The sequence below is a fragment of the Parus major genome, chromosome 1 (genome assembly GCF_001522545.3).
Source record: "Parus major isolate Abel chromosome 1, Parus_major1.1, whole genome shotgun sequence".
Classification (NCBI taxonomy): Eukaryota; Metazoa; Chordata; class Aves; order Passeriformes; family Paridae; genus Parus; species Parus major.
This window is the reverse complement of record NC_031768.1, coordinates 42,180,392-42,204,000: the sequence shown is the minus strand read 5'-3', so window position 1 is coordinate 42,204,000 and position 23,609 is coordinate 42,180,392. Positions and strand designations below refer to the sequence as shown.

The following is a 23,609-nucleotide window of genomic DNA, read 5'->3' as shown; positions in this document are numbered from 1 at the left end:
TACCATGCCATCGCTTCCTTTGCCTCAGGGCTTCTCCTCCGCAGTTCGCACTCCCGGGTGTACGTGGTGGGAGGGAGTTTCCTCTTGTCCCCAGCCCCGACCCGAGGGCTGGCAGCGCCCTCCCGCTGCCGCCCTGGGCGTGAGGGCCCCTCCTCGGGCGGGGGCCGGGCCGTGCCGGGCCGGGGGAGGCTCCCGGCGGGGGCGGCGGGCGGTGCCTCCCCCGCGGCGGCGGCTCGGGGCGCCTCGGCCGCGCTCCCTGCGGCAGCTGGCGGCGGTCGCGGGCCATGGGGGGGAAGAGCTTCCGCCTCAGCGTCCTGACCCTCGGCGTCCTGCTCCTGGCCGCCGCCTCGCAGGGTGCGGAGCCGCTGCCGAGCTGCGAGGCGGTCCGGAAAGTTTTCCAGCTGCGGCGGCTCGGCCCGCTCGGCGGCGTCCCGGAGTTCCCGCGGGCAGGTAAGGCAGGGCTGCCGGGCAGGAGGCTCCGGGAGCGGCGGGGCCGCCGGGTTTGAATTTGGTGCCGCCGCCGGCGATGGGTGGGTGGTGCTGGCGGCGGGGCTGGACCCCACGGGCACGTCGGGTCCCCCGCTTCTCCGTAGGGACATCCCGACTGGCCGCCTACTCAAGAGAGAAAAAGCTGTTGTGGGGCTGTGGGCTCTGGAGCACCCCGACACCTGCCTAAAACCCCCTCGTGCCCGCCCACCTCCACTCCGTATCGCGCGGAGCAGAGCGAGCTTCAGCTGGGGCCGTCCCGCTTCCCGGCGGTCGTGGGCAGGCACAGGTCCATGGGAGCCTGGGGCTGGGGACAGCCGCCGAGCCGCGACTGGCGCTGCTGGAGTTACTCTGCCGTGAGATGGGGATGACTTACACCGCGGCAAGTGGCCGGGCTGCGCATCTTCCCTGCTGGATGTCTGCCCGTCACTGGAATGTCATGGAATAAAATTGCCGGGAAAGTAGAGTCTTAATGGCAATTTAAGTATGTCTAGCATCTGTATCAACAATGTTTTTGTTTTTTTTTTCTTAAAGTAGATACTGAATGACGCTGCAATGCACGCATATAGTAAGGTGTACGATTTTAGGTTTGAGGTTTTTCCAGGTTTGTGAGAACCTTAGCTGAACTCCGAGAACTAAAATGCAAGTATTTTAGTGATCAGCAATATAGGATGAGAAAACAACTTTTTTTTTTTTACATGTCTGTAAAGTGTGTTCATGTTTGGATGACAAGTTAACTAGTAAATGTTAGTCAGTACTTTTTTGACAAAAAATGCAACAAAAGCTGAATTAATGTCCCCCTCACTTTAAAATATCAATAGCTAGCCTCGTTATTTTTTTAAGATAATTTATGTGGTTTTTATTAACTATACAAGTTAAGACATACTAGGTTTATTTTAAAGGAATCCCTCCAAAATACAGCTTTTAATGACTCTAGCTTTACATGTGACAGACAATGCTTAGAACAGTCAATATTTCAGTGCGTAGTTCACAAATTAGAGTACTATATTTATTACTAGTACATTTATCAACATGCAGTGTTGTCTTCTTGCATTGTCCTAACCTAAAGATTTTATAATTCTCTTCGATAAAAAGGAAATAAACATTTAAGTTGAAAAGCCTGATGAGACAGGTACCGTGCAAATGAAGGTGTCTGGAAAGTGAAATCTGAATTACAGCCCTGTCGGCAATGTAGTTTTTTTGTGTTGATTATTTGTGTGAATTATCTCAGTATGAATGGGATGGTATCACTTTATCTATGTTCTTCTCATTCCATAGCCTACTGTAATTTTTATGCTTTGTCTGTCATTGTCATTTATTTTGATTACCATTCATTCATGTACTAGGGATAGGGAGGAAATATGTTGACTCAAGGAACTAGACTACCTTACATATGTTTCTTCAGCTCTGCTCCTCCGATTTCCTCCTTTCCCCTATAATAATTTTTATACCTCCACTCGCTTTCTTCTTTTGATTTTGACTTTTCTGCATTTCCTGGTTGAAGGAAAAGCCATATTTGAATTGTAAGAATATAAAAGAATTCCTTTCTCTGCTGCTGCCCTTGCAAACGGTGGGCAGCAGGAGGTGTGGTACAGCTGCATGGTCAGCAGCCTTTCACTCTTTGAAGGAATTACACTGCGGTGGGCAGCCAGAGTTCTTGTTCTGAATAGCACTGACCTCAGATATCATGGAACAAATAATTGCAAACAGTAAAATCTATCCAGAACTGACAGTGACAAGAAAACAGGGATTAAATGAGTATTTCAGAAGGTTTAGGTGTGATTAAATGTATTCGTAGGCTCAAAGCATGATGTGAAATGTTACTTTTTGCTACTGATCCTCCATATTAAGCCTTCTTTTGAGGCAAAACGTAAAAATTATTTTAAATTTTTTTCTGATAACACTAAAAATGTGTTTGTGTATAAGACACACACATGCACCCATGCAACACACACACATTTTTTTGTAGCTGTCCACTTATGAAAAGAGGTGTCCAAGCTGCTTTTATAAAGTTTAAATTTGTTGCTGAAATGTGGGCATCTGGGAGAATTTTAATTTTCTTAGTGTTTCCATAATCTTCTCAATGGGGCTGACAGATGCAGTAACTCTGGGAAACTTTTATCTTTCTGGTGGTGCAGTGTGTAGTGGGTGGGATACCTTTGGCGTCTCAGGTGCTCCTTGTGGGCAGCCACAGTGGACAGCCAGTGCACTTGGAGCTACTCCATTATTAAATGCTGGTGTTGTCTTCATGATAAGCTGCATAAATGCCTCTCCTGCATTGCCTCTGTGTCTTTATTTTAGTGGTACCTTAGACATAACTTGTTTAAGAGCACTTTCATTTAAATGTCTTAAGCTGGGTCTTTGGGTTGGAGTAGGATCACCAGCTGAAGAAGAGCAGGAATGCTGGTTGGTGTATGTTTTTGTATACAATGGAAGTCAATGAAATTACAGGGCTTATATTTGCCTTGCTCTCATTGCATGTATAAAAAAAAGGGCTGTATCATTCAGATTTTTCCTCATCTTAGTAGGAATAAAAAAAGTAGTCTTACATAAATAAATCATGCAAATTCTAGTTCTGGAGATTGTCATGTGTCTGTATTTTGAATATGTATTAGCTCAAAAACCTTTGCATTATTTTATATAAGTAGTTTTGTGGCTGTTGTATAAAGGTTGTATATCTTTAAGGGAGAAAAAAAATACCTCTGTCATCCTATGCAGAAATGACATATATATTTACATGAAGGTGATCTTGGAGGATTTGGTAACTACAAATTAGAGTTTGCATTATTGTTCACATAGTACAGGATGTAATAGTGTTGAAAATGACAGTTAATAATCAAGATAAATTAATATATTTACCAATCCCAAGATACTTATTGCTACCCCTAGCAATCACGACATTTGACTAGCTGTTCTTGGTGTTTTGTAAATGTGATTTGGGAACTATAGTGCAGACTTGTGCTCAGTTCCATCACATGCTATATTGGAACATTTATTGCATTCATGCTGATTTTAAATGTTAGTTGCAAAAATACTTTGTTGGTTTTTTTTTTTCCTGTCTGGTTTTGTGCTACAGGTACATTTTTGGTGGGACTGTACAGAGTAACCTCAGTAATTAAAAATCCTAAGACACTTCTTTGCTGTATGAAGAATGAAATAAATATGAAAGATTAGGTTTGGACTTCTTTATTTTATTCTGGATAATCAATATGACTTGGTTTATTTGAAAAAAAGATTGCTGTCTGCAAAATATTTTTTTTACAGGTTTTTATTTCTTGTGTTCAAGATACTGTATAACTTTTCTGGTATTGTAACCTAAGCAACTTTCTTGAAGACTTCCACTCTTTTACCCTATATGCTAGTAAATCTAGAGCTTTTAGCTAATTTCAGCAGCTTATTTTTTTTTTTTTTTTTTCAGACAGATTAAATGGGAGCTCTGAGCTCTTCTTCTGTTATCTTGGTTGCAAGTAATATTTTTCTGGTTCCTTTTTCTCAGAACACGTAGAACAGGAAATTGTGGATCCCCAGTCCCTGAAAGTGTTCAAGACCAAGCTTGATGGCGCTTTGAACTACCTGGTCTAATGAAAGATGTCCCTTCTCATGGCAGAGGGTTGGAACTAGGTATTCTGTAAGGTCTTTCCAACCCAAACTGTTATATGATAAGATTTTAGCAAGAGCAGAGTGGGATGGCTGGTAAACCATTCACTCTTGCCTTCTTAACATAGAGTCTCTGGTAGTTATTCCAGTGAACAAACCTTCAGGCTTCTGTTTGCACCAAAAAGCTGAATTCTGTGGCTTATTGAAAAATGTTACATTTGCTGTCACTTTAGAATCAAACAATTCCCAGTGAACTCAGGGTAAAAAGGAGATTATTTTTTTCAGCAGTTTGTTTTTTGGTTGGTTTCTGTTTGTTTGCTTTTTTGGTTTTGGGTTGTTTTTTTTTCCAGGAATCAGTCTAGGCTTCTTTTCAGCAAATGTTGGGAGATCATGTATGCAATTATGAGAACAAGAAGCATAAAAGAGAGTGAAGACTGTGATTAGTATAAATTTTACTGCGAAGGCTTTTTGGTAGAGAATCATTATGAATATGAAATTGAATAAATGAGAAAAACCATGCTGGAAGGATGAGATAATGTCAGAAAAAGTTGGTCTGTGGTACTGTTGTTAATTCAAATGAAAATATTCTTCCTAATTCCCCTTAAAGTAACAATAGAAGTCAGTTTAAAATCTAGCAAGTTACTTTAATGCAATTCCAAAATCATATTGGAATTTTAATTTGGGTTTCTAGTATAATTTACATTCAGGTAATTTAGATCTTGGTTCTACCTCAAGTCAAATTAATTTTTTTTTTCTGTTTGTTGTGTGGAGGCAGGGACACTTCTAATTACTCTATTTGTTTAACAGACATTCAGAGCTCTGGAAAATGATTTAGTCAGAGACAGAAAGTGAATTGTTTTGTCAAATCAGTTACTGATGTTCATTGTATCACATCTGTTTTTGAAAGGACTGTTGCCAACAACATAATTTTGTGTGTGTGTGAACATTTCACCTCTAGATCCACAGAATGATTACTGTGAAAAAAATTTGACAATATTTGGAGATTAAAAGCAACAAAAGATTTGGCTCAGCTGTATAGCAATTCCCCTATCTCAGTCTCCTATCTTTCAACTTCTCCAGGAAGTCATCAGTGCTCAGGAGTCTTAGGATCTAGCTAGCTGGGTTGGCCTGAAAGGTGGTGCAGCTCATGAAGACAGAGTACTGCCTCCTGAATCTCATGCTGAGTGGAACAGACAGGGTCATGCCTACATTGCTTAAGACTGGTGTCCTGCAGAAGGAATGGACTGTCTTCACTTCATGGGATTGTCTCTTGAATCTCCTTGAGGACCAATATGATGCTTTCGTGATGCCAAGACACTGTGGGTTCCTCTGCTCCGAAATTCAGGCAGTCTCAGAAATAAGAGGGCTTTTGGACAGGACAATGTGTTTTATTCTGTGAGCTGTAGTGTGGGTGTTTGGAGGGATGGCTTCACCTTGCTGGGGTGCTTCTTAGTAGGCAGGAAGATGAGCTTGGAGTGTATAAGGAAGGAGCTAAACTTGTACTGCAGTGCTCTCTGGAGTGTCATTTGAAAGCAGTAGATAGAATGCACCATCTCTTGAAGTGCGGGTGAGAGAAATACTAGCGCCTGCTGAATAGAACCACAGAAAGAAAGGAGGTGATAGTTCAACAGTATCGACAGTCAGGGCCAGGTGCTTGAGGCTGATCCTCATCTTCTTTTACTGAGCAAAGCTCAAGTACTTTACAACACTCATAGTGATAGCAAGTAATGCTAAATCTGGAGTGGTGCTTGTAACAAAAATAAGTTAATAAATGTTAAAGAATAAGCATGAGAAGGATTTAAGTCTGATACAGGTTCCAAATCCATTTTGAAATAAACCACTGATTTGACAATTGCTTTCAAGCCATATGGCATTTCAGTGCTGGCTTCTGGAAGACTGTTTGTCAATCCTAAATCTGTTTTGGGATTTTTCAGATCCTGGATTTGATCTCTTGGAAGTCTAAATAGGCAGAAATTTGCCACAGATCTGGTATTTTCACTTCCTGGCAGTTTATGTCCTCATCTTGTCAGCATTTGTTTAGCTCAAGGTACCGAAAATACAGATTTATACAGCTGAGACCACAAATAAAAGTTTAAAATCAGTTCCAGATTGGTAGACTTACATCTCAGAAAAAATCATCTTTTCTTCCCAAACTGTCTTTCCTAGACTCATCTAAATTATTTTCAGTTCTAGAATCTTTCATATAGTGTAATTGCTTACTTCAATATATTTTTATTACAGGCTAAGGCATTTCACTGCTAGCTGTCTTGTAATCTTGTCTCAAAGTGGATCACAGTGTAGGGCCATTAGAATTTGGCACTGAAAATAGCCAGTATGCCTTTTTGGAGTAAAAAGTGTTTTCTCCCTCTATTTCAAAATTGGTTATTGATAAAACAATTCTTGTGGAAGATGGAAAGTTTTTTACATGTGAAAACTCAGAAAAGTTGTGTGGATTTTTTAATATTGCTTGTACTGAAATGGAAGGACCTGTTTCACTTTCTGTTTTACGTGTCTTCTGAAACACTATGTGTAAGAACTGCTCCTTGTTCTGCAGTTCTCTAAAAATCAACTACAAAACCACTCTGTGAGTTTTGACAAATAATTCAGTTTTTAGTCAGTTGGGTTCTTTGTATGTTGTATTTGGTTACTTTCTTCTGGTCAATGAAAGCAGCTGTTTTTAATGAGCTGGAACAAAAGTAGGTAAATAAAATGTACTTTATATATATACATGATTAGCAGTCTTAAAACTATAAAACAAAATTCTGTTAGGGTTGGGAATGAGATCCATGTTAAAAATGGTGCTTAAAAAAATATTTTCCATAAAATCAAGGGAATAAAGTAATACTGAAGAGTCATCTGAAGCCATACACAAATATGCATTATTATTTTAGAGTTTTGCTGAAAGTGTGTCTTCTTGAAGCTATAATTAAGTCCGTAAAGCCTCGATAAATTTTCAGATTAGCTTCTGCTTTACAGGAGGCAAAAGTTTGAAAGCTAAGCAGTGCCTAACAATTGTTTAAAATACTAAGAAAAGTTTGGGAATTAGAGCTAATTTTTAGGTTATTTCATTTTAATATTAGACAAGTATTATTCATGTCTGTGTCTGTGTACACAGGAACTATATGTGAGCAGTTACCCTGTATATTATTTGTTAATAATTAAAATGTAATGTAAAATAGTTAAAATGTAGAAGTTGAAAGGTTATGCAGATGAAAATAAGTTTATCACTATGTGTCCGTGAAGTCTTGTCATATCTGTCAGTGAAATAACATATTTGAGAGCAAAATTTGGATTGGATATTAAATTTTGTATTAATAAAATTTAAATTCTCGTATTTATTTTTTCATGATATGTTTGTTCTTTATATTAGAAAACATTGCTTAGATACAGCATTAAAAAAAAAAAGATTTTGAATACCACATGATAACAAGGAAGATGAATAATGCTTTTTATGCTTGATTATGCTCCAGTTGTAAAGTTATAAAAGTACTGAAATTTTCCTCGGGGATTTCAGCATGCCCAAAATTTAAAAAAATTACTCCTTTGTAGAAATGTCTCCCAACCTGTTAGGGAGGTAGGGAGTTGGTGTCATGGATTCATGGGAATGTTTGACATTAGAGAAAGACACAGTTAGGGAGATTAGACTGGAAGTTAGGGCTGCTCCTTTTAGAAGTTAATGTGTGTTCATTATTAACCTGTCAGAAATGGGCTTCCACTGGTGAGTTTATAATGTTTGGAAGTAGTTAGCTTTTTATATTGCAAGGTTTACAGAAGCACATCCAGCCATGAGCTGCTCCAGCAGTTCAGTATTCTAGAGGATCATAGAATCACAGAACAGTTAGTGTTGGAGGAGACTTCTAAAGGTCATCTAGGTCTTCTAAATGAGCAATGCAATGAGCAGGGACATCTTCACCTAGATCAGGTTGCCCAGAGCCCCATCTAGCCACATCTTGAGTGTTCCCAGGGGCAGGACATCTACCGCCTGTGATGTACAGTGCATATTTTTACCAGTACTAGTTAGCAATATTCACAGCTGCAACAAGATTACAGTGTCAGGGAAATTATATTATGTGACTTTCATTAATTGTAATAAGCGTTCTCTTCCCACAGAATTTTAATTAGTATCCCCTTCTGTTGAAATGTTTTAAAGCTTTGGGTATTTCTTTTATGTGTCAATACCCATGTGAAAAAAAAAAAAAAAGGTAGTTGTTTTCTACGCATTTGTGTTTTGCATACTTCTGTTTTAGATTAATCAGTGTTACTGCCTTTTCCTTAGGTGTTGATCTCCAGGTTTGTACTTCTAAAAATCCAACATGCTGTACCAAAAGGATGGAAGAAAGGTATCAGACTGCAGCAAAGCAAGATATGCATCAAGTGCTTCAAACATCAAGTGCTACATTAAAATTTTTAATATCACGTAATGCAGCTGCTTTTCAAGGTAAAGCTTTCTGCTTTTTGTTTCCAAACTTATTCATACTTTTCTTGATTTTCATCTTTGATTATTTATGATGTAATAAAAGTTATCTGTTAATTTTTAGCTTCTTCCTATGCTTTTATGCTTTCAAATAAGGAGTACTAAATAGTGCAGGTGATTAGAAACTGTGTTACTTTTGGAATTTTTGGCTTTTAAAAATTATATTTGAAAAAGTAAGATAAAGTAAGAAAAAGTAAGATATCATTCTAGTAAGATGCTTTGATTTTAATTGAAAACCTGTAGCTTTACATTCCTCTTTAACTTCTTTAACTTGGGCCATACAAAAATTCAAAATTAATCCCTGGAGTGCTACAAAAGAGAGATTTTTGTTATACCACTGTTTCCATCACTATATTCTTTGTCTTTCTCTAGTAGACATTCTTCAGTAGTTTGTTTTTGCGATTTTGAGGTTCTTTTTTGAGATCTAATATTAAAGACTTTCGAGTTTCTAAATATAATTTAAAAAAAAAATTGCAAGTTGAGCAATAGTTTTTTTAATAAACAACAGGAGGTTACCTGATAAATAATTGGACTCATGGTGGGATTTCCCTTTTTATGATTACACTTCATGTACTATTAATCCCCTTTGGATTTAATTAGGCATAAGTTAACGCAGAAATTGGTTAAGGAGCTGAGAAGATTTGAAAATAGTAAAAAAGGAGGTTGTATATGGTAGAAAGAGATAGAGAGTTCACATGTGTTGAGAACAAAGCCCTAAAGCCTTGTCATTTATCTCCTAATATGTACTTACTAACCTTTTTGCCCACTTGATTGGAAAGGATAACATGGTAGCTTCATACGGGCTTAGGAAGTTGTCCTTCTGGCAGCTCTCTTGTTTTTAACCTGTGGTGCTGAAATAATTAGCAGAATGGGGTCCTAAAATGCAAAGTTGACTTTGGAATCCTAAGGCCTCCCCTTTTTTTTTTTTTAAATTTAGGCTGTCTAATGCTAAAAACAAGCTGAAGTTGTGAATTGCTCTCCAGCTTTTGGGAATTTTGCCATTTAGCCTGCCTAACGCAGCTGTCAAAGGGTGTTACAATCAGGCAACCATTGGTAAAATGCACAAAGAAATCTTTCCATCTCTCTTCTGCCTTTGTTCTTCCTTTCAGCTTCTGTGCATTATATTTTTCTTGGTACCATAGGAGTTAATCTAGAGTTAAATTTGGTCTGCTGTCTTTGGTCCATCACTTGCATTTAAACAAATACATTTCAAAGCATATAATTAAAATACAAATCTATTTTATACACCTTATACACTTGACATATTTTCAGAGTATATATTTTAGTCTTTAGTAGTTCTGTCTTTTTTTTCCTTTTACAGAAAGAAGTACAACAGAGAGAATGTTGCATGGATTCTGGTATTATTTAGATTTAAAACCTTGTTTTACCTTGAAGTAATTATTCATGGAAAAACATGCCATTGAACATATCACTAATTTTTGAAGAACTGAAACCTTTGCTAACTAAAATTAAAGCTAAATGATTTCAGATTCAGAAACAATAGTAAGATGTTGCTGATGTTTTTCCAGCTTGGAATTCTAGGAACATAAGACATTGTATCTGAACTGAATTCAGTTTTGACCCTGCTTTGAGCAGGACTTTGGTCTGGAGACTTCTTTGAGGTCCTTTACAATCTGAATTATAGTATGGCAGGGTGCCGTAATGTCAAATGTTTAGACGTTCTTTTATGTTTAGATGAGGCTGGGCTGGGCAGCTAGGAATGAGTGTGATTATCTCTTCTGCTACTTTGGCAACTAGACAGACATCTCAGGAGTCGTGCAGAAAACGTGAATGGGAATTGTTGGAGTGTGTAGAGAGGGGAGAAGATGTCATGGATTTTGTCACTGCTGTCACCTGCCTCTTCTCAAAGTATGTTGAGGCTGGCCTTAAAGGGACTAGATTCCCAACAGAACAAATAGCTTATGTTTTGTCTCAGTTTCTTACATATTCAGTAGAGTGAAGTAGGCAGTTAAAATAAGTGATCTCTATCTGACTCTGGAGGCGTTCAGAGGTGTGTTTTCATTCAGCATTAAATACAGTCTAGAGATCTCAAGTCTTCAGGGTGTCTAACTACCAGGGACTTTATGGTGACTGTTTTGGTGAAATGAAGCAGCTGTCTGCCCGTCTGTCTATTAACTTGTTATGTATGTGAATATGTCTTTGTATGAGAGTAAATTCATCTATATATATTGACATATCTCTGTCACCTTTTAATGCTTGTGAAATTTCTGTGGCTCTCTATTGTGGTAAGTGCTGCCTCCTAACAGCAACTATTGGCAATTTTCAAATATTGCAAAAATTTCATTTCTCTTAGGACGTGTCAACTGTATGGTGCATATTGCTCCAGTTGTGTACTGGGTCCTACTAAGTACTGTTACAGTTTTTTCCTTATATTTGGGGTGTTTCAGAATGTGTGTTTTCTTTTTTGTTGTGAATCTATTTATTTTTAATAGTTTTGAGGAATGGTGAGGGAACAGATGGATGGGTGACAATTAGTTAAATAGTTAAATAAGTTAAATAATATTTAGAAATCTGTTAAGTTGGAGATATATTATGGAGAGCAATAAATCATTTTTCCCTTGAGAAAGGTGACTATAGAACTTAAGCTGTATGATAATTTAGTTTCAAGACAGTCATTTTGTTAGAATAATGTTCTTGCACATTTCTGATTTTTAGTGTTTTTATCTTAATATTTGAGGAAGAGATTGTTGCTGCTGTACAAGGATTGCTATAACATCTCTATCCTAGTAACCATAAACCCAAATCCTTTTTAAACCTTACATTTACATACTGTAAATGCCTCTCAATATGTACACACTTATTTTGTTCGGTTTTTAGATGTTACTCAAAGTTGACACTGACCTTTATCTATACCTGTAATCAAAAGATTAAGAAATGCCACCAGGGTTACAGTGTAGTCACATTGCAGTGCTGTGTTTTGTTTAGAGAAAAAAAAACAAATTCCTACAATTTCTAAGATTTGGAGAGGAATTGAATAGACATCTAAAAATCTGGTGATCTGTGGTAGATGGAGCGCAACAGAACATCAGATCTTGTGTCACTTCACTGTTTTTCCACAAGAGAGCTCATAACTCTTTAAAAAGTGGCCACGTATGACATGGAACAAGATAACAGCTTATCTGGTTGAAAAGGAAATTTCGAGATTAGAATTTTGTTGTGGAGTCCAAATCAAATAGACTTTTTTTTGTGCTATTATATTTGGCAACTCTAGTACTGTAGCTTATAAATATATACCTTTATAAATATGGAAGGATCAATCATTTCCGGATCGGGCTGCCTGTCACAGAAACAGTGGACTTGGCAACTGTGTGTCTGTATGCAATAGGTAATAAACTGCACTCTTCAATAGAGCATTACCTGACACTTTCTACTGTGTAGGAAAAATTTAATGCCTTTGCCATGTAAGTTCTGAAGTATATTGAATCAGGCTTTCTTGATGCAGTTTCACATTTTTCTGAGAGATTATTGCTACACAGTAGATCAATTTCTACATTATCCTAGAGCAGAATTAAATGAAGTCACATTGTTGCACTGTATTGTTTGAGATCACAGTACAATTATTACATTTAAATAGGATAAAGTTTTAGTCAGTAGCTAAAATAAATTGTGTGAATTAGAAAATGTGTTGAAATCTTCTGAGCTGCTTTCTCTGGTAAGCCATAAGAAATAATGGAATTTCTGTTCATCTTTGTGAAAGTAAATGTGCCCTGGCACTGATTCAATTGCTTTCCATTTGTGAAGTTTTCTGAAGAATGATTTGAAGATCAGAAAACTTCCAGCTAGAGCTGCTATATCTCTCATGGTTTCAAATGATATGTTGCCCTTCAGATCATTTGCAGTATGAACTGCTTTGATGTTCCAACATTTTCTTCCTTTTCATCTCCATAATCCTTTATATTTTAAGTGTGATATAAATAAGCCTAAATCTAAATACTGGTGAATCCCAACTTCTTTTAATTAAATGAAACTTAAGGGTTCTATTAAAAGACAAAAATGCGGACAGGTTGAGAGACTTCATTTGTCACTCTGTTGTATTGGGGGATGAAGGTCTCAAAAATACCTGTGGCTCACCAGAGTTATGTTCCTCTTTCTTGATTGCTCTGCAGCCCTTTCCCACAGCTATGATCATGTTCCCCTCTGGACTGAGGAAGCAGGGAATTTTAATAGCAAAGAAGAATTGTTATACCCACTGGTTGGTCTAAGGAACAAAGCTGTTACACAGACTTCATTAACTTCAGAAAACACCTATTCATGTGGTATTTTGAATCCTTTATAATAAAAAATCAGGATAAACATTACACTAATAAAACTTAGATTTGGGCCCAGTATGTCTGTATATACATGAAACACAGCATTAAGGGACTGCTGTAAGAGCAGAAATCTGGAGATTTAGATTAATACCTAAAATTTCATTATTAATCCTGAGTTTTATTTCTGTATTGTAAGCAAGTCTTTTATCATTCCAAAGGGATTTGGTTCTACTCTGTCTCATTCTTATCTTTAGATACTTCTTTGCCTATATGTGTGCTGTGTCTATCACAGCACACATACAGGTTGGTCAGTCCGTCCATCCATCCGTCCATCTATCCATCCATCCATGCATCCATCCATCCATCCACCTGGATTTAATGGGCTTCTGTAACAGTTTTCACCACATCAGTCTTCTCTTAAATTGTTCTTTTCAAGTGTGCACTTGTGCTCCTGGATTCTAGTCTCAGTCTGTTTATTTACCATCAATTATTTCTCCTAGTTACAATAATGTCTGAGTTACAATTAAGCTGATGTTGATGCACTGTTCAGTCTCATACTAGGTGAGTACTATAATTTATTTTTTTTTTTCATATTTTTGTTAGTGCCAGCTAACTACTGTTTTAGTTTATATTTCTGTAACACAGTGATCAGTACAGACATATGCTGATTTAGATTTTTTTCATGCTTTATGTAGTTCTTATGCATTTGAAAAAAGAAGTGAAGTACAAATTTAAAGCATCATTCCCTTGGGAGCAGTGGCCTTAGAAAATTTGCATTTTCATGTATGCCTGCTTCCTGCTTATTCTGAGAACATTGGGAAGCTGATAGCTGACAAAATACAGGAGTCTGAAAGACTGAACTCCAGCAGAGAAGGTAGTATAAAGTTAATGGTTTTGAATGAATGTTTAGCATTATTTCAAAGGTAGAATTGCCTGCAGCCTTTTAGATTTCCAAGATTTTCAAATACGCATGGAAGTTTTCACTTACTATTTTTATTCTGTGTTAAGAAAAAGAAAAAACCCAAAAAGTTAGCAAGTCTTGTTGAAAGACAGAACTCAAAATAGTACTGACACAATGGAGGCAAAGTGTGAAAGAACTGTTGTTCAATAGGAGCAAATGCAAAGTGCTCCATTTAGCTGGAGAGGAACAGTGGAAGACATAATAGTATGGGGGATATCTTGCAATGGATTTTTTTTTCTGTAGGAGAAATCCTATGAATAATGATGGATCAAAAGATGACAGAAGTCAGCAGCTTCATACTGTTGTCAGGCAGGCAACAATTTTAAGATTCTTAAACAGAAAGACAGCAGAAATCTGTGAATTGAAACTTATATTTTGCATTGGTAAGCTGGAGAACATCTTTCAGTTTTGGGTAGTGTACTTGAAAGACATAGACCAGTTGGAAAGAAGAGAGAAAAAATATGCTCTGAAATCTACATATGAAAAAAACTACACATGGGAAAGTGCTTATTTGTACTCCTTTACAGTAAATAAAGCCCCAATGGCGTTGTACTGCAGCAATGAAAGTATAGGCTCAATATTAGCAAATATTTTCCAGTGACAACATTAAAATGCTTTTGGTTAAAAATTTTGGGGATTCTATGTCTTAGAAACAAGCTGGACAAGAAAACAGTTGCCAAGAATTATGTTGTAAATAAGACTAATCCTGTTTTCAGGCCAGGGGTTAAACTGGACTGCTCAACAGAATTTTATTTGCCTTAGGACAGGTTTAAAATGTGATTTAAAAGGAAAAGCTAAGTGATTAGAATGTTTTAACTACTTTTAAGATTAATCTGTGGCTGTTATGTTCTAGCAAAAAGGGTTGTTCATTAATCTCCCTCCAAGAAGATTACAGAGTTCTTTACTGTAGCATAATGGGATGGATTGCTTCAGTCATAAAGACTCTTGCAGAATGGGTTTAAATTTAGAGTATTAGGCATCAGTATTAAAAGAACACGTATTTGTTCATAACTTGGTACACATATTTTTTTTTTTTTTCATTGCTAGTCCTACAGTGGAACTATTGTGTATAGAACTAACAGATCTGTACACTGGCACTTCAACAGATACTTTTGCTGTTATGAGCTACATATTCTACATGGGAAATTCAAAGAATTGTGCAGTTTTTACAGTAAAGACAGTCTTACTTTTAACTTTTTTTTTTCAAATTGCATCTTGGTGAACCTGACATACTGCTTAGAAGTGGAATCACTTACTGCATTTTGATAGCTTTGTGAGAAGTAAGACCAGTTGGCTTTCCCAGCAGAAACATTATCTGGTCTTACATGGAATTTTTAAAGATAGGTATGTTTACATCTAGAGTGGGTAAATCTTACTGTATTTTAAGTGACTTTTTAAATTAGAAAACTATCATGTCAGAACAGCAAAAAGGAAAAGTAAGGGAGGGTAAAATTGCATCAAATTGGAATTAACCAAACATTAAAATACATTATTACAAAATTCAGAAAAACAAGCACTGATTTTTCCTGTAAAAAATTATACCTGTACTTGAAGTAGATGAAGTATAAAAAAGAGAGAATTAAGCCAGGTAATATGCAAAAAAGGACTGTACTGTAAACATAAACCTGAGAGGAGAATTTTCCTCCTGTGGACACAAAACCCCAGGGTTATTGCTGAAGACCTAAGAACTTAACCAAATGTCACTGGAAACCTATGATTAGACAACTGAGCTGAGCCCAGTGTCACCATTGTCTGTAATGACAGCTTGGATACATAGCGAAATTTCATGTGTTTAGATACCTACACTGAGGTGTTTCTGAAGCTGGGCCCCTGTGAGTCTATTCCGCACACCAAAGTAGCCCTCAGAAGTTCCCTACTCTCTGAAACCTTACAGCCACCCTATCTAACAGTGCAAGGGTGTGAGTACAATTTGGGAACAAAAGCAGGTTATTGAGCAGTAAGCTCACACTTGAGTTTCCAACCTATCAGCTGCTTGGAGGTGATTGCTTTTATCCTGATGCAAATGAAAGCCAGTTTATTGCTCGGAGCTTCCCTCCTGCTGAGAGGTAGAAATGTGCAAGAAGGTTCTGTAAACACGTTGCCAAATCTGTTGTTCATGCTTTTGCTTATCATGTGGCTATTTGCAAAATAAGAGGTGAAAATCTACTTTTCTTTTTGTTCTTCTTGAATTAAGCAGAAAGGTATGTGTGTCATGTAGTGAAGTAGGTGACAGTGATTTTAACGGTGATTATGAAAAAAACTTATTAATACAAAAGGTGTCATGAGCCCAATGTCAGTAGTTCTACTTTGATTCTTTAAAAGAGCTATTGACACAAGTAATATCCAATTTTAAAAAGCTACAAATTTCATTTTGCATTAAAGGCTTGAACTTAGGTCTGTGCAAACTAGAGAAGTGCCAGGATAGAGATCTGCTGATCCTTGAGTTCTGGAAGAGAACATTTTGTATTCAGTATTTCAGTGCATTTGAAATGCATATGCATTGCAGGTCAATAGAGCATACTACAGATCTGCTGTAGATCAGCTGCATAGCCATTCAGTACTTGTACAGTAGCCATTTATGTAGGGGTTTTCGGTAGTGTCTAAAAAAACCAGCAGAATTTACTGAGGAGACTTGGCTGTTTTCTGGGTTATTTATTTTGTTGTGTGTAACTCTTCCCTGTTCTAGCTGTCTTCATCTGTATACCTACTTAATATCCACTGTGATAGAAGCAAAGTGAAAAATTAGCCCTGTAGTTTGGTGGTTAGGGTGCTTGTGTGCTACAAAGCAAGGCTACTGCTCCAGTGAGTAGTTTTAATTATCTGTACGATTTATAAATATAGTCTGCACTCGCAGGCCTGAATCACTTCAGAACAAGTGTTTTTCAAGTTATGTAGGAGCTCTGGGCTGGATATACTTTCAGTGTCCAGATCTCATCTATTTTATTACTCTTTTCAGTGAATCCTCTAAGGTCACTAGACTTTTAAAAAAATTAATTATTTTCTGATTGGGAGAAAATTATCTAACTTCTCTTAAGAACGATGAGATTTGTATCTAAATTCCAGTGGACATTTCCCTCCACAGCTACCACTGTGACAGCAATGGGCTGGCTGCTTGTGAAAACAAACCTGTGCTAAGTATGGCAAAGATGTTCTGCAGGGCCTGGCTTGCTATATGGCTGAAAAGATTTCTTTCAAATCAAGTTAATGTGTTATTTTTAAACTGAAGCATACCAATCTTTGTTCCCTACTTGTGTAAAATACATTATGGATATGTAAATATATTTGTTTATTTATTGTTAGGCATCTGAAAATAATTAAATATTTGAAGTATTCCTTGTTCTTTATGTTGTGCCTGTGAGGTCTTTTGAGTTTTATTCAATGGAGTAATGTAGTTACAATTTACAAGGTTTGTACATATACAGAGAAGGACTAGAAATTTGAAGTTATAAAACGGCTTTCCTTTGTGTTTCCATTATGTCCTAACAGTTTGAAACTGAAATAGTTTTCAAGCTAATTTTATTTGTTTTGCCTAACACAATTTTAATGTTATATTATTTTAAACAAATTACTGGTAAGGTAAAATGCCAGATTATCTCCAGTGAGTAGTTTTTTTCACTCCAGATCTGTAACTTAAAAGTTGCAGGCCAGAATCCTATAAGCAAAGTAAGGCCTAGTTCAACCATATTAAAATTCCGTGTACATTTTAATTTAATTTTGGCTCTGTGACCATGTTATACTGAAGCTATTACCTGGCTCAGTGGTCCCACAGACAGTTTCCCTTTCTCATTCCAATTTTATTGTAAATGATTGTCAGCATAGTACAGGAAACTGCAAATTCAATTTTGATCAGTCCCATGAGAGATTTGATTCTTCATGGGCGTACTCTTGTTGTTTTGAAAATAAATTGAAATAGCCATCTAATTTAAGGGTTTCCTTCAGAGTAGATGATTAAAATCTGTGATTTGTTTTATGCAAAGTCTTTTTCTTTATTGTGTTATTAGGTAGAAGATAATATTTAAGGAAATTTTGTAGTGATTACTCCCATGGGAAAGATTTAGTTCTTAATTTAATATTTCCATTTTATATTTAATGGTTTATTAAGCTGGCTTTTTTTTCCCCTTTCTTTTACACCTGGGGATCATAAACCTGCTGTTTTCTTTTAAAGACAATGTTTTTAGAGTACTTATTATAATTCAGGATTTAAAGATTGCTCTTCCTCCACTCACCGCACTTTGTCCTTACTGTTAGGCAGATTAATGACCCCTTTGGTTTAAAGAACTTTGATTTTGCTTCCTCTTTCAGTGCTGTTACTGTGGTACAAACTAGCCCAAAACATGGAAAATGCAATAGTGAGAAGTTAGAAGGGCACCATGAAGAGAAGGTAACTGCCTAAGAACAGAATGGTTTAATGGTTTAATGACATAGTTCAGTGTGACCCTCCTAGAGTTTATTTGGATGAGATTCAGGGCTTGATCAGCTGCACAACAGGCATCTATCTAGTACTGTTTTAGCTGTCATAGGTGTCCTTTCTGGACTCCTGGGCAGCAAGATACTGCAAGATACTGATCCCACAGAGGATATCCTGCAAAACCTTGAGAAAAGGAAATTACACTATTCTGGGCAAAAGATTCAAGTTCACTCTTTCAGAATGTAGAAGTCAACAATGCAGTGTCTACATGTGAGGCAGGGGCATTTAGTCCCATCATGTTCAAAGGAAATGAGATCAAGTATGTCTGTTTTAAATGGAGTCAACTCCAATGATTACTCCTTTTTGCTTACATGAACTGTATGTAAGGTACATGTATATTCTGAAAGTAAGGGGCTAAGTTACATTGAAGCTCTAGACAGTGTCACTGCCGCAGAAGAGTCACTGGAGCCTATGGAAAGAAGATTAAAAAATTTGCAGTTCAAATTGCTGCTTTTCAGGAACATCCCAGTTAAGATGCAGGACAGGAAAGGTAGCAGGGTGAAAAGAAAAATAATCATAATCGTAGCTTTGTTTTCACTTCTAACTACAGATTTGCTCCACTAGCTGAAATAGTTCTTTGATACCCAGCTTCCCTCCCTGCAGTTGCTATGGTTCCTAATGCAACTGGAACAGAATCACACTGTTAAAAAGATTTGGTAAGATGCACAAAGGTGCAAGCTTTTTGCATATTTTCTTAAAACTCCACACCTCTTATAAAACAAATCTAGAACACTTACACTAGTGACAAAAATAATTAAAAATATCTTTAGAAAATATCTCATCATTAGCTTTTGTCTGTGCACTCATCACAGAAGTAGATTAAAGAAACCAAATAAAAAAATCTGAGTTGAATAAATCCTAAAAAGCCAATCTTTAGAGAAATAATAACAGAAGTATAAAATTAGGACATTAATCAGAAAGAAGAGGAAAGGGTAAAAAGAGGTGTGTTTTTAATTTCTTCATTTCCCTAGAACTTTACAGTCTCAGTTCCCCTCCTGCCCAGTGTATAACTAAATGCAACAGTACTTTCTTGAGAAGACCATCACCTAAACTGATGGTAAGTTTCAGAAAGGAAGGTGAAAATCAAAGGCAGTATTAAGAATTAATCAACTGATTTTTTCAGGGAATCCAGAAAGTCTCTTTTCTGCTTCTCAAATGAGGACACTACTCTCCTTACGTAATCTAAAAAAGTTTTGGTTTTGTTTAGGAGTCTATGACTCCTCTCTTCTTTGTGTTATCTAGCTTTAAATTTCAGTGAAACACAGTACAGCTAGAAGCTGCAGCTGTAGTAGAAGGAGCAGTGCCCTAACTTGGCTCATTTACATGAAAGTAACTTCTGTGTCACTTAAAGAAATCCAGTCTTGGCATCTTCTTACTGTTCATGTTGAGAATTCAGAACAAGTGATAGTTTCTAACTTAACACACCTGAAAATGTAAAACCTCATAGAGTGTGAGAACTGTGTTGCAGTATTTTCAAACTTAAAAATGACAATTCTGAAGACCAAGAAAGCTCTATTTAATGTTCTAGGAAAAGGAAGCCAGAAAAATATTCTGAAGAGAGCATGTCAAGCTTAATTCAATGTTTAAGTTGTTTCTCAAAAAAAAAACAACTTCTAACTTACTTCTGTTCCCATAATGATACAGGGAAAGGTGGTGTTGGTTACTCATGAATCAAAGTTTTAGAGTGTGGACAAATTGTGGGGAAAAATGTGCTGGTTTGTTCTACAGCTCTATTTCCCTATTTTCTTTTGTTCCTTTACTATCTAACCTTCAGAAGTTGACACTACCTATTTAATATGGAGATGCAGTGTTAGTTGCATTCTTTTGCTGTCCCTTGGGTCCACATTGAGAGAGTGAATACTCAGCATACGAACCTGGTGAGCTACTAATTAAATCCACAGTGGTGAATGCATCTTCTAGGCAGGGTGATCTCTGGCCATGAGGAGGTACTCAGCTTGAGATGCATTTCCAGTATCTAGGCAATATCTAGGCCAGTGCTTCCCCATTTGGTTAATGTACATGGGCCAGGTGGACCAAGCCATACATTTTAATATTCAAGTTGATTAGCCATTGGAACAGGTTATTTGGGGATGATAGAATATCAACCCAATCTCAAGTTCTTTAGGTCAGGTTTAGCATCCATCAGCTTTTGAAGATGCACTGCAATCATATGCCAGCCACTGCCATGTTTTGTAAATAACTATTTTGCAGGCCCCAAGGTGTGTTACAGCAGTCAGATCTACAATCCTGTTCCAGTCTTAAAAATGGTGAGTGTGAATGTAAGAAAGCATTCATCATAGTACAGTCTGGCACTGGAATGATTCTTTGGGAGATGTATAGTGTCAATTTAATTAGAAAACTGAATGCAGTCTTCTCCACACACTTCCCCCCATGTTTCTTCCTTATGAAGAAATTTAAGGGAAGACCACTAAGTTATTCAGTCTCTCCAAAAAGCTTTGCAACTAAGTGGGATTTAGCATTATATATGTATCACAAAATTCTATTTTACTTTCTTATTTAGACCATGTCTATCACATCAAGTGTTTATGGTTGATTTGGATACTCGTTGCATGCTTTACAAATTTTTAAAGACCATAGGATCTATGTGGTTTTGTATCCTAATTAAATACTTCCTGAATGGTTTGGGTTAGGAATATCAAGTCATGTTACCTATTTAGGTACTGAAATCACTTACTTTTTTTAACATCACAGACTTGTACACCGCTGACATTATTGCTCTGTGCAGTCAGCTTTTGTATGGTTATTCATTAAGGATTTTTTAAAAATCAGATAATGGCCAAAATTTCTTCCTTTTATTTTGCACTCTTCTCCATGATTCGTACTGTCTAACTGAATTTGTCTCAGGCTTTTAAGATAGTAGTAAAACCTGAGAACTATTGATGGGACTTAAAACTATCAAGTTTTAAAACAAAAATCAAGACTTCAAAGATTTTGGCAAAGCTTTTATTACTTGATCACAGATGGAGAAAGGTTGTGCATGACAACTATTTTTTACAAAACTGAGATACTTTGAGCATCTTGACATCTTATAACACTGCTGTTTTACCATGAAGAAACAATTTCTGCCTGTTTCTGCCCCAAGTCATCTTCTCTTTATCAAATGAAATCTGTTAGCACTATGAAGGGAAAGAATATTAGGAGCAAGAAACCAGAGTTATAAGAACAGTATAGTGCTACATAGCCTTATATAGATGTAAGAAAATTAATCTAAAGAAACAATTCTTGTTCTCCATGCTGTCTGAAATAAGTTCTACTCCAGGAATTTTGCTTTGAAAGAGTTTTTTCTGGTGTCCACTCCCAGATTTATTCCAACACCAGTATCTAGTTGCCCTTTGAACATCGAGGCCTGTTCTAATCTACTTGTTGTTACTACTCTAGTAAGGTTATGCCTTGGAGCACCTCTGAGAAATGCATTAAGTAAAAGCACTTTCACTTGTGATTTATATTTTTCTCTTGTTGCTTTGATGAATTTTCACAAATTAGGCGTAGCAGCTTCTTCCAGGTATTTACTTTGTGAGACCACAGAGGCCAGAATCTTTCCTAACACATTTATTATGCTACTTTTTCTGTGAAACTTTGTGTTTGTTTCCCTTCCTTTCTGTTCAGGGAGGGAAAAGGTGTCTACCTAGAAATGGACAGTAGGGGGACTTGGACTCTGTTCTCTTTTGTATTTATGTATTTTATTTTGAACAGCTGGTGGATTCAAAACATAGGGTGGTTCAAACACTGACAAGACATCCTTGTTTTGTGTCCCCATAGCAGGGCCTAAATCCCTAGTTCTTTCTGGCTTTATCTCTGAGTTTTTGATGATAATGGGAGCGATAGATTTCTACCTGCTCTCTTTCCCACCCTGAGAATTTTACATCCCCAGTTAGAGGGTGGCTGGCTGACTTTTCACAGGACTAGTGAGAGGTACTTGGTTACACATGGCTTATTAATCCCAAGAAGAAGCCCCATATGTCTTTTTCCATATTTCAAGAAAATAATTTGAGATTTGGAAAAATGTTCAGGTTGTTGTTTGGTGGTTTAGATCAATATTTATGTAAGTATACTTTAATAATCTATTTAATTTTCCTCTTGAGTGATGTGTACAAAGAGTTCATCCACTTTTGCTGGATTTTATTATGTCTTAAAGAAAACTGTCAATGCTTTATATGTTAGGTATTTTAACAACATGGACATCAGATCTATTCTGCTGCTGCTTTTTTTTCTGTCTATGTACAGCACAGATGTCATATTATCCCTTGCCTGAGGAGGCCACAGACAACTGGCTTGTCTAAGGACAAAGTCAGGGCCTAAAATACAGAGGAGCTTGAACACTGAGCTAAAAAGTGATTGAAAGGCTTATTGTGAAGCTGGAGGGAGAAATGTGCTCTTCAGAGAAGAATTTTAAACTTTATTCCCAAATACTGTGCTAGGGAACTCTAGCATATCTGACTTCAGGAGAATGCTGCAGTACATGTACAGACCTTTTATTTTAGAATCTTCCCTCTGTATCTGTGGATGAGGTTTTGTTGTTTTGTTTTTGTTTTTTTTTTTTCCTTTCTTGCTTTCTTTTTTGGTCTGTCTGTATGATCTTTAGATCAGTTTCTCAATTATTGCAATTTTATTGCAATTTTATTGCAATTTCACAATTATATTGCAATTTGCAATATAATATATTGCAAAAATAAACCCCATTATTTTGCCAAGGAAACACAGGTAGTAGTAATTCACATGTTAGAATCCCTGATAATGCCTTTGATAGATACAACAAACTCCTCAGCAGAATAAATGTGGTGAAACAGAAACATATTCAGTCATAGATAACAATTCATAGGCAGCTCATAGAGCAGGAAGAGTTCTGGTTCTTTTTTAGTGTACTTTTCCTTCTTTATATCAAATTTTAATTTGCATCCATCATTCTCTTGCTCATTCATGTACATTTCCTGTCTTATTTATCTGATGTTCATTCTTATGCTCATAACTTTTGATTCTTTATCTTGGCTGTTTATAGTTAGCACTTTCATTTGAGATTAAAATCAGTAATGCAAAAAAAATAATAAAAAAAGCTGTTCTGTTCCTGTGTATTACACAAATTAAGCTTTTTTTTTTCAGTCAGTTTCCTAAGCACAAACATTAATACTATCTGTATTCAATGACCTGAAACCTCTTTCCTGGCCTCAGGGATTCTTCTGAAGAAGCACAGTTCTCCTGTGAATCCTGTGGTGCTATGTCTTTCTATCACAGGTGCCCTGGGGTCCTTCTGTTGTGCTGTATATTTATGGTTATTCAAATTGCTTTTAAGCAGATTTTATTAATATTAGCATTGACAGCAGTTGAACTGCTGGA

At 36.8% G+C, this 23,609-nt stretch overlaps 1 protein-coding gene across 1 annotated transcript in view; it reads left to right on the top strand.

The window, feature by feature from the left end:
* The first annotated feature begins 246 nt into the window (after positions 1-246).
* The window catches only part of GPC5 (glypican 5), a 587,425-nt gene continuing 564,062 nt past the window's right edge, over positions 247-23,609 (top strand). Inside the window, exons 1-2 of the mRNA XM_015623392.2 lie at positions 247-450; positions 8,360-8,521. Coding sequence (XP_015478878.1) covers positions 285-450; positions 8,360-8,521 — 328 coding nt within the window. The 5' untranslated portion in view covers positions 247-284. The remainder of the gene's footprint in view (positions 451-8,359; positions 8,522-23,609) is intronic.